The sequence below is a fragment of the Gopherus flavomarginatus genome, chromosome 8, assembly GCF_025201925.1.
Source record: "Gopherus flavomarginatus isolate rGopFla2 chromosome 8, rGopFla2.mat.asm, whole genome shotgun sequence".
In the NCBI taxonomy this organism is placed as follows: Eukaryota; Metazoa; Chordata; order Testudines; family Testudinidae; genus Gopherus; species Gopherus flavomarginatus.
Genome location: NC_066624.1, coordinates 21,726,799 through 21,738,815, shown reverse-complemented (window position 1 = coordinate 21,738,815; position 12,017 = coordinate 21,726,799). Strand labels below are relative to the sequence as shown.

The 12,017-nt window shown below is 36.6% G+C and overlaps 1 protein-coding gene across 1 annotated transcript; it reads left to right on the top strand.

The window, feature by feature from the left end:
* Positions 1–485: 485 nt before the first annotated feature.
* On the top strand, positions 486–10,030 carry CDX4 (caudal type homeobox 4). The gene is made up of 3 exons (XM_050964709.1): positions 486–941; positions 6,627–6,772; positions 9,824–10,030. The coding sequence occupies exons 1-3, from the start codon at positions 515–517 to the stop codon at positions 10,028–10,030; spliced, it is 780 nt and encodes a 259-aa protein (XP_050820666.1). The 5' UTR covers positions 486–514.
* Positions 10,031–12,017: the final 1,987 nt, after the last annotated feature.

Here is a 12,017-nt window from a genome sequence, read left to right as displayed (position 1 = left end):
GTATATGTTATCCCCCTTAAAACTATATAAACAAGTGCTTTAGACAAAAGTCCTCATTTTAAAAGAGCTGAGGCAAAATCCTTTTGGCAACATCTAAATTGCAAGTATAGTTACCTATACAGATTAAAAAAAAAAAATTCTAGAAGCACAAGCAATTTCAACACCATTGTGCTGTGGTGGAATTGTTTTAGGAGAGTGGGAGTGGGGATAAGATACATAAAAGATCTGTGAAAAAGGAAGCACTAGAACTAGCAGCAAGGTGGGGTTGCCTGGATAGACAGCCCTTCATTTGAATGCAAATGTAATTATGAGGCAGGCAGTTACCCTGACGTCAGACTAGATCTTGGTAAACCATTACCAACAGCACCTGGTAAAAACAGTTGTTGATAATACAGGATGAGGTAGAAGATTCTAGGTATAATATCATTTATTAAGATCAGGAATACAATTAAAAAAAAAAGAATGAAAGAAAACAGGATGTCTTAACAAGGTTCTTTCACTAGTTGCAACCATCATGTACGTGAGTTATCTTTTGGATAAAGAAACCAGCATGTATCCGGGATCCGTAAGGTGCAACAACAACCTACCAGTGCAAAATTTTGTCTCGACTCCATCCTATTCAGATTACATGGGATATCATCATGTGCCAAATATGGACAACCATGGACAGTCTTTGGGAGCTTGGGGATCTCACTATGGCACGCAAAGGGAAGACTGGAATACTTATGGCCCAGGACCCTCCAGCATAGTTACTGCTGCACAAATCAATGGCTCGTCTCCTGGGCAGATCTCCTACAGCTCTGCTGATTACAATTCCCTGCACCCTGCTGGATCTGGAGTTTTACCTCCTGTAGATACAATTAACACAGAGCAAATCTCTCCCAACAGTCAAAGGCACAGCTCTTATGAATGGATGAGAAAAACGCAATCTACCAGCTCAGGTAAGCGATCTTTCAACCCTCTAAAACATTTTCTATTATCTTTCACTGGTCTCATTTATAAAGAGTCTTAATTGGATCTCATACATAGCTGGATTGCTCATTATATTTAATATAACACTTTATAACTACAGTTTGAACTAAATTCGTACTAGTTTCACTTTTCTCTTATTAGTGTTTGATAATGTTGCTTGTGTGGAATGGCTGCTGTGTTCTACCTGAGATATGGCTGCATTTCACAAACTATAACGTGATCTTTGCACATACAGTCTGTAATGCACTTTAAGATCCTTTCAGATGAAAGGTATTGTAGACACAATATAGTATTAATGTTACATGCAGGCAACATTATTCATAACAACAATTATTTATCTAAAAGAAAAACTATTTAAGTTTTATGAGAAAGTGTTAAATGTACTTACTTTTAATAGTTATATTTGCAAAAATACTATGTTACTATCTTGCTAGCTATTGAGCAATGTATGTTTCGACATCTTCAGTTTGGCTTTATTCTTTCAACAATTCTTTAAAAGAGAATTCAGTTCAGGCCTCTCAAACTATGATGATTAAAACATTTTCTCTTGGTGTTAATATATTTTTTATTTCACTTACTGTATTTATCAATTGAGTAGATACATTCCCTGGCAAGAGATCAGCCTCAATTATGATTTTATTGACTGTATAAATTTTATTGGAGACATGACAGGTCCCAGTGAAAGGGAGAGCTTCTCATTTCGGTTTCATTTTCTTTTTAGTTGTCTTTAAAGGTATCTCCTTGTTCAGCAAGATTTTGTTACGTGTTACAGCTAGACATTTAAAAACTTCCCTTGTTCAAACTGTCAGAGCTTGATGTGCTTGATTTTGTGACAAACTGCATGCCAGAAGAACCTTTCTGTGTAGATCAGCTAGATGTAGATTATGTGTAGCAAGGCCTGTCAGTTGCTAAATCTATTGTTAAGGTTAAAAATAGTAAGTGTGTGTTACAAATCATCAAAGAAAATGGCCTAAGGAAAGAAGGGCAGTTACAACTGGAACAATCTTACAGGATAGATAAATTCAGTTACAGATGGATACTAATCACTCAAGAATGAGGTTAGTTTTGCAATTGTTTTTCATCCAAAATGTCCATGTTTATATTTCATTTTATTAAAAAATAAAAAATTAAACTAAGCCAGTCTTCAGATATCACAGTGTCCATTTGGAGCCTGTACATGTCCATACGTACATGGTTCCTCAAAACCAGGCATATTAATAGGGCCTGGTTTTCCCCTCACATTCTCTTGTGCAAATCAAGAGTTCATTCATGTAAAACTGATATAAGAGTTGGATGAGACTCAAAAGGGCTGTTGTGACTGAATTAAAGGGCAATGGGACAAAATTCATCCTTGATGTAATTCCACTGAACTCTAATTGGACTAGTATGTTTAAGGAATAAAATAGATACAAAAAATCAGGAAGCCTAGTTTCACACAGTACTTAAAAGTTTACCAACATCGGAAGCCATTAATAGGCCCAGACCTTGTAAAGACTTATACACAGGCTTAAATTAGTGCACTGAAGCCCTGATTCAGCCAAGCATTTAAGCAGATGCATAAGGCCATCTTTATTCAGCAAAGTACCTAACACATGCTTTGTGAACAGAAATGGATTGTTGAATTGAGGCCTGTGAATAGACTCAATTTAAGGGACAGTTAAGCTGGTACGTCTTTGCCTGATCAGGGCTTTAGTTTCCCAGGGCCCAATCTTTTGAGGTGTTGAGCACCTTCAGCTCTCCCATTTGACTTCAATAGTTTGAGTTCACTCAGAACCCCACAGGATCAGGTCCAAAATGTCTTAATCTTGTGAAAAATAAATTCCATTTGGGAAAATAAAATATATCATGTGAGATGTATATAACACAGTCAAAACAAGATTCCAGAGAGCTTGATTTTAAAAAAAAAGAAAGAAAGAAAAAAAGAAAGAAAATATTGAGTGTAAAAGGTAGTTAATGTTATTAGTGCCACATGTCACTAGTAATAGTCCAAATATAAATGCAGTTTTAACAATTTGCTAAAATGTCTCTACTTTAAAAAAAAAATGAAACACAAAAAAGATAAAATTAAATGAGGATAATATATGCTAACTGTTCAATGCTTTCTCTAGAAGATATTGCAATAAGAATAACTTAAAAAACATTCTCTCTCCAACAGAATTAAAGAAATCTAAAATGGAAAAAAACTGTTGGGTCATCGTATCCACCTTTACCAGCATAGAACTGCTCCCTCATATGTACTAACTAGAGCTCTGTCCAGTCTAATTTTACATGACTCTAGGAATAAGATTCCTATCACTATTCTTCCAAGACTACTTCATTGTTAGGAAACTATATCTGAAATATATGGCCCTGATCCTACAAAGATTTCATATGTACTTAATTTTACTCATTGTGAATAGTCTGATATAGCTCAACTTTATTTAAGCATATGTAAGTTTTTGCATGATTTGGGCCAAAATGTATTAAATTAAATGTGGGAACTTTCCTAAATGCAGTGCTGAAGATAGCAACAGAGATTACAAAAATAATGTCAAAGTCTTTTCTCATACTTAATGCATTAAATTTTGACAATATATTTTGTACAGTACATCAAAAATACTACATTTTGCTGGATAGATTTTAAATTCAGTTGCATCCAAAGCAAAACCATTAAAAGTGATAACTCACCAAACCAATTCTCAGGAAGAAAATGCTGTAATAAAAAAAGAACATTATGATTTGATACTTTCCAATATAATGGACTCTTTGAAATTTAATTATTTATAATTTTTTGTATAAACAATTACATATTATATTGTCCTCTAAAACTGTATTTTCAAAGAAAATGCTAAATTCCATTCTTCAAAAGCTCCAGTGCAATTATGCTGGGTTTTTAAAAATAAGAAACACATTATGCAACAAGAATTTTTTAAAAATGCAAATCGAATCAAGCTGGATGCCTTTCAAGACAGGGTGCCACGGGTAGAAAGGAACACATCCTTATTTCCCCAAGATTTGATCCTGTTCTCATTAGAGTAAAAAACAAAATCCCCATTGATTTTAATGGTGTAGGATCAGACCTTAAATCCAATTCATTTTTAAACCAATTCAAGTAATGCTATAAAATGAAACTCTGTATTTCCTTCTCTTGTATCATATTCTGCGAGGGGTGGAAGGGAAATGGAGGGAGGAAGGAAAACACCTTTGTATAGAGGTCCAGAGAATGTATTTCAAACTGCCTAAGAAGTGCATGTGGAAATTGTAAGGGGAGCAATCTGGCAAACTACACTGACAAAGATATCAGCGTGGAGTTCAGTGGGACTATAAAAAGTAAAAATTATTCATGCATGGCTTGCAGAAACAGGCCTTGGACATGTTTTCTGTTGCGATATATTACACACATTTTATATAGATGTGTGTGTTTAGCTAGACCACGATATACAATTAGTTTAGATGTCATCATAATAAAAATCTGTTGGAAAATGAAATAGGAAAGAAGCCATGAGGAAAAGGGCCAGGTCCCAGTTCGAATGTTAATTTATTTCACTTTGTAATCTAGCTGTGACATCTATTTTTTCCCTGGGCTACATTGTCTTGGGTTTTGAGGCCTATCTGTCATATTGAGGCAACAGACCCTTTTAACACTTCTCTCTGCTTTGATATGCAGCCTTGTCTCTTCCTTCTCCCTCTTTTCTTCAGGAGTTATATTGCCGGAAAGGGTGATGATTTTCACAGCAAATAAAGAGGCCTTCTCCTAGCTTTATTGTCTTCAGAAGAAATGCTCTGTGAATTTTATGGCCAAGCGGAATGGGATAAACTGTTCCCTCTATGATACCCCCTCGAATCTTGGTTATATTTACTGATTATGGAAAAGCTAGAATAACCCTGTTGAAGCTCTTGTTTTCACAAGTTAGATTAATGGCTTAAAATGTAATTGGAACATAATATTTAGACCACTGTTAACAGAACACTCATCACTTAAGGCAAATATTTCAAACCCAGGACTTTAGCCATCCTCAGAAAAGCAAAATATGGATTGAAATATTCAACAAATAACATCACCAATAAATGTGACTTTTAGTGATAGAAACATTTCCTATTTAAAGTAATATTGGTTTAGGAAATTGCCCTAAATTGTGTAGCTTCAGACTTCAGATAAACCACCAGGTACAAATCAGCTGTGCTGTAGTCTACAAATTAAAAAGTCATGAGCAAAGGAAATATTCCTTCATCTAGTTCTGTCCCTTTCTTTTTTTACTGAGATGAAAGAGAGTCTGACATTTGTTTAGGGCTTGTAAATTCCTAACCAATTGGCTGTGTTTCTGAATGTGAAAGAGGTTCTTGATAAGATCTTCTTGTAGCTCTTTTGTGTGGCGTGTGCTTCATCTTAACACCTCAATGGAGTTTAGGGAACCACTTTAAAGGAGTCTTTGTCCTACAGTTTGTCCCAAAAAAAACTCACATCAAAAACAACTTGGGAAGATCAGAAGGATTTTACAAAAAAAAAACAACAAAACACCACACACCAAACACACCACCCTTCCCAATCAACTTTGGAAAGTGCTAAAGAGAACAAATACAGTACAGAATGACCTCTCTATATTAACTAATCTTACTAACAGAAAATGTTCAAATATGAAAGCTTATCTTCCAAACACCAAGTAATAGTCATGGTAATATTACTAATTCAGCATATTTATGAGCATCTTCTGTCTGATTTTGTTTTGGAATGGAGTGACATTGAGATCGTTTTTTGTACACTAATGTTAGGGCCTGGTCCAGCACGTTATGATATGCCTTCAATTTCCAAAAGCAATTGAAGGCACTCTGTACCCCATAATATTAAGCTGAAGAGGCATTCCATACGCTGCAAACCTGGGCCTTTATTTTGCAGGTAATTCTAATTAAATGTTATTGAATTGGTATTTGTGTCCTAGAACTGAACAAGGTCATTGATAAACATTTTTACTATCTGTGTTTTAGTAGAACATTTCTTTAATTCTATATTTGGAAGAGATGTGAAACCAGTATCTTTATTTCTTATGATACCTTGTTTGTACATCTCAACCAGACATGGAATTAGAGCATGTTTCTAAAAAAACCAAACGGTGGCTGAATTTTAGTGCTGGGGCAGTTACTCCTGTGATGTATATGTATGCATATGCACACACAAAGACCACAGGCTCAACGCACCTGGCAGTGAAACAGAGCAACCTCTGGGGCAGAAGATAGCAAACATCAACAATGTATAGACTTACATCACATAATTTGTATAAAGTGCATTAGGATCCTCTCAGAAGAAAGGTGGCACAGGATATTTACTTTGAAAAACAATTTTGATTGCAGAGTCTTTTACATGTATTAGTAACAAAAAGTAATTAGGGAAAATTATTAAGAAATGAATCCCTAGAGCAATAATGGAAGAGAAAGTATTAGTAAAAGCATAGATATAAGGAGATCTGGATTCTGCTTTACAGCTATGCTATAGTCACACTGTGTGACTCTGGGTAAGTCACTTAACCTCTCTGCACCTCAGTTTCTAAATCTGTAACAGAGAAAATAATCCCATATGGGTAATGTGAGGCTGAATTCATTAATGTCTATAAAATTCTTTGAGATCCTCAGATGGAAGATGCCATAGTCAAAGTATTAAAATACATGTTTTTCTTAAACAGGTAAAACAAGAACAAAAGAAAAGTACCGAGTTGTTTACACAGATCACCAGAGACTAGAATTAGAGAAGGAGTTTCATTGCAACAGATACATTACAATAAGGAGGAAGTCTGAACTTGCAGCAAACCTGGGACTATCTGAGAGACAGGTAAACAGAGCAAATACAAGATTTTCTATATATTTCATATTTACAGGCTAGATCCTATTAACAGTAGTATCAGAGATGATAAGCCAATTAATTCAGTGCTGATGTTTTATAAGTATCATAGAACCAAGACACAGTTGATTGGTTGCAGCAATGTAGTTGCCATGGCTGTAGGTGCTATAGAATATGCTAAATACAAATAAATAACAGCCAATTTAACATAAAAACCTGCAGTCATATGTATTTTCTCTGGTTACTATGTGGGCAAAGTTTGCATAACTGAACATAAGAAATTAACCTCAAACTACAGACATGGAAAAGCACTCTTTCTTTCTTACACACCAGCTAACTACACATACACAGCTGGAATTTTAAAAAGACCCAGCTTAACATAACATAGTATTGTTTTAGTTCTCTCCGTAATAACTATGGCATTCTCCATTTTGCTTCATTCTTGCAGTCGCAACAAAATGGTGACCCAGAAGAGATCTACAGCGTCACGCTCAGTTCAGCTATCAGCAGCCAGAATGAAAATGGAGAATGCAAATAGCAATAAATCATAATGTCTATATATTTTTTGGTTTTGATTTATTAATATTATTTTTATGGGTCATATTTGCCTTTGATCTATGTGAATACAGTGCCTGGACTGAGGGTCTTTTATACCCCTGGATAGTCAGCAGTTTTTTCACCACTGCTTTACATTCCACAGGTAGAACACAGGTTACTTTAAACCAGAAGTTTTAGGGACAAATTCTTATCCCTATGCACAGCTCAGGGCCCTGATTCAGAAAAGCATTCAAGCCAGGGGTGGCTCCAAGCACCAGTGCAGCAAGTGCATGCCTGGGGTGGCAAGCCGGGGTGAGGGGGTGGCGGCGTGAGGGCGGTAGTCAGGGAGCCTTTGGTGATGTTTCTGCAGGAGGTCCGCCAGTCCCACAGTTTCGGCTGCAATTCGGTGGCGGGTACGCCGAAGGCATGGAACCAGCAGATCACCTGCAGAACCGCTGCCGAATCCACGTGACTGGTGGATCTCCTGCAGAAACACTGCTGAAGGCCGCCTGACTGCCGTACCTGGGGCGGCAAAAAATATAAGAGCCGCCCCTGACTCAAGCACACACCTAAATCTATCTCTAACATTAAGCATATGATTAAATGCTGTCCTGAATATGGATGTTTCCCTGCAATGGGGCCAAAGTATGCAGACACTGTTCAGGGGAAATCTATAGGGATTCAGGGTGATGAATTCCCCCCAGAAATCACTAGATTGGATACAGCACCTGTGGAGCACAGTTCTGTGGTGCGTGGGAGATATAAACTAGCGTATGGGGTCCCAGAATCCCACCTCTCCTTGCACAACAGAACTTAAACGGTTCTGCTGACGTCAGTAGGAGGAGACAGGATTTGGTAATATTGAAAAAACTATCACTTCTTCAATACTTTAGTGACAAGAGTGCCTCTTCCCTGCCCGGGCAGATCTAGAGATTTTTCTTTTTAGTTCTCTTCTGAGTAAACATATTCAGCTCTTTAGAATGGTTTCCTTCTTTAGTTGCCTCCTCTTCCTCCACATGCAGGCTAAGGCTAAGAGAAAACATGGAGTAGAGTGAGATCACTAGAGAAAAAAAGGGGTAATGATGCATAGATGTTCAATTTTAAAACCAGGCGTTGGATTTTGAGGAATACACAGTGTAAACCAGCCTACCTACATTACACTAAGGAGATTTCTAAGTAATCAGTGCCACTGCCTAGAACCAGCAATTAGTTCTCTATTATGTTCAGTTACTTTTCTCCTGTATAAAGGAGCCCTGTTTGTGAATGGCAAACTGTGCTTTTTATTAACGTGGTCTTTAATTTTATTGCTAGTAAACTTCTGATAAAATTTGTAATTATCTGCCAGCATTTCTAAAACACACATCACATACATATCTAAATGCTGCTTGTCTCTTTGATTCAGTTTCTCCACTTCTGTATATAATGGTGATCATGTGAGTGTCCTCCTTTGTAAAGCATTTTGAGTTCTACCAATGAAAAACATTATATGAGTTGGTGTTATCATCATCAATATCTATAAAGGAAGAGAAATGGTAGAATGCATAAGGAATGTCATGGAAAATATTGAAATTATTATAAAGTCATTATATCAATGCTACATGCTTACATGCAATACAGTGTTCAGCTCTGGTCACCTGACCTATCTAAAGGAATGTAGCAAAAACACAGGAGGCTCTGAAATGAATCAGTGGGGACATAAGAGTATTATTCAAGATAACAAATGATATGGTGAAGGTAGACTGGAGATTCCTATTTATCCCTTCTCATAGTACAAGATTGTGGTGATACACAATTACATAGAAAAGGCAGCAGATTTAAAACTGATAAAAGTAAAAAAAATTATATGCATCATTAGACTGTGGAACTCACTGCCACTAGATATCATAGACTCATAGACTCTAGGAGTGGAAGGGACCTCGAGAGGTCATCGAGTCCAGTCCCCTGCCCTCATGGCAGGACCAAATACTGTCTAGACCATCCCTAAAAGAGATTTATCTAACCTAATGATAACCTATATCTTTGAAGTCAAGAGCAGAGCAAGATTTAAAAAAACGTGAACATCCACCATTATGTTAAATAGTTTTAGAGGTTTTTTTTTTTTTTTAAAGTGTGGAAGGTAATAATCTCTCAAGCTTCAGGACATAAATCAACCTCTAATTAACAGAATAGAAAGAAACTTTCTTATGGGCATATTCCATAATTGCACCTTCCTCAGAAACGTCTAACACTGGCCACTGTCAGAGAAAAGATGGTGGAGTAGAGGGACCTCTGGTCTTTTCCACTAAGGTAATTCCTATGTTGCTGTAGTTCTAATCAAAACACAAAAATATCTATAACATGGGCAGACATTAGAAAGTAATAAAGTTTCTATTAGCTATAATATGTTTGCATAATAAACATAGCTTTTTCACTCCTTAAAGCTATTTTTCCTTTTCTGTTGCTAATGTTATTGTACACCGCTCTAACTACTTATAAGAATTAAACATACACTGTTTAACATTTCAGGTTAAAATCTGGTTTCAGAATCGCCGAGCCAAGGAGAGGAAAATGATCAAGAAGAAAATCTCTCAGTTTGATGGCAGTGGGGGCTCAGTTCAGAGTGACTCAGGTTCAGTCAGCCCAGCTGAGATGTCTAACCCCCTATTCCCGCCACCACATGCAATAAATGGATTACAGCCCATTGAGATACAGCAGGTCATAGTCTCAGAATGAACACGAGAAAGTGAAAAGGATTCATCTTTTTTCTCCCCTTGAAATGTCAATTTTGTAAAGGACAATTCTCATTCAACTTGTTTCAGATTGCTAGCTGTCCTGCACAGGAACTAGGACTGTTTTCAAAATTTTATAATCATTGCAGCTATCTCAGGGAACCCTTGCTGCTAAAATTCATCACTCAGAAAACTTTGAGTAGGAGATAATTTTGCTTCAGATACTGACAGAGTGAAACAACTGAAAACTCAGGTGAATGTAGTTCTAGTCTGTTTATATATTGCGGAAAAATTGTTGCTGAACTAATTATAATGGACTAATATACAGGGCCGGTGCTTCCATTTAGGCGACCTAGGTGGTCGCCTAGGACACCAGGATTTGGGGGGGCAGCAGTTCGGTGGCGGGAGGTCCTTCCGCGCTCTGGGTCAGTGGTGGCAATTCTGCGGCGGGTCCTTCACTCACTCCGGGACCCACCGCCGAAGTGCCCCAAAGACTGGGAGCGTGGAAGGACCCCCCCCCAGCTACAGAATTGCCACCAACGACCAGGAGTGCGGAAGGACTCTCGCCTAGGGCGCCAAAAACCCTGGCGCCGCTCCTGCTAATATACCAGGAAATGTATGATACTGGGTGTATTTGTGCATTACTTTTTAAAAATACAACTAGAGTAAATTGTAGCTGTTTACAAAATGTTCAGATTTAGACTATCAAATGCCACCTTTTAAAAAAAAGACAATAAAAGAAATGTTTTAACACAAGAAATAATATTCTGTTCTATGTAGGGTTTTATTTAACATGCTCATAATCATAGTCTTTTAGCATCCATATATACAGTGTTATGTTATAATCTTGGCAACAACTGAATGGCAGTATAAACAATATTAAGGACAATATAAACAATATATTGCATCTAGCTAAATAAAAAGTATCATCTTTGTCCTACATAACTGTACACAGCGCATTCAAGTTTTCTGAATACAACAGAATTTCAAATTTGTAGCATTATACACCAAACCTGCAAAGAGCTGTTCAATGCCAAAAATTTTAGCAATTTGTCAGCTATACAGACTCACAGTATATAGGAAGTGGTTCAAAAGATATAAACATTGTTCACTTTTGAGTGACTGTATATATTATTGTTTAAGAATGGGAAGGAAGTCTAACATTATCATGAAGTTGTTCAGTAATACTGTAACAAATTCTGTTTATCTAATGACATAAAAAGCTTAGAGTCAAATATCAGCCTCCAGCTAGCAGCAGGCACTACCCACTGATTTTAAATAAAATGTGCATTTTGGTCCATGGGCAGAAGGTAGCCCTTACTATTAATTTGGGATGACAGGTAGAATACCAGCAAAAGTGCCAGAGTACAGTGCGTAATCACTGGCAGCAGTCTTGCATTTACAAGCAACTCCATAACCTTACTGATATGGAAACAAAAATATTTTACTAAAGAACTATCATTCTGTTTCAGTCTTCAAACAGATTATTAGAAACAAGGACAAGAAAAAAGGGATACAAAGAGTAAAGAAAACATCAGCAGTTGTTCTCTGAAAGACTTTCACATGTCCCAAACATATTCATTACTTCAACAGGGTTGAATTATTTTTCTCAGAACTAAAGGATCAAATTCTCCCTTCACTACAGTCAAGCAGGATTAATAATAAGTGTACCTGGGAGCAGAAGACTGGTACATCATTTTTAATGCCAAGTAATGCTAACTAAATAAATAATTCTTTATCTGGTTTTAAAATTAAATAACTGCTTGCTTTCACTGCTTTCCCAATTTATTTAAAGACGTCCCACCGTAATTGCTATAAAATGGTTACCAAGATTCTAGCATAATATTCAATATTATTACTAATACTACTTTTTTATTTTTTTGGTAGAAGGAAATGTCTGTGGTTAGATTTTACAGGCAGAAAATCTGTAACCTAATGGATCAATAACCCAATGGATCAATAACCCATTCTGAGTGATTTCTCCAAGATAC

What these genes read in the sequence shown, in the direction of transcription:
- CDX4 (XM_050964709.1), top strand. Translation starts at nt 515, where the DNA reads ATGTACGTGAGTTATCTTTTGGATAAAGAAACCAGCATGTATCCGGGA. An exon ending in AACGCAATCTACCAGCTCAG is followed by an intron (nt 942 to 6,626) that starts GTAAGCGATCTT and finishes TTTCTTAAACAG; the next exon opens with GTAAAACAAGAACAAAAGAA. An exon ending in TGGGACTATCTGAGAGACAG is followed by an intron (nt 6,773 to 9,823) that starts GTAAACAGAGCA and finishes TTAACATTTCAG; the next exon opens with GTTAAAATCTGGTTTCAGAA.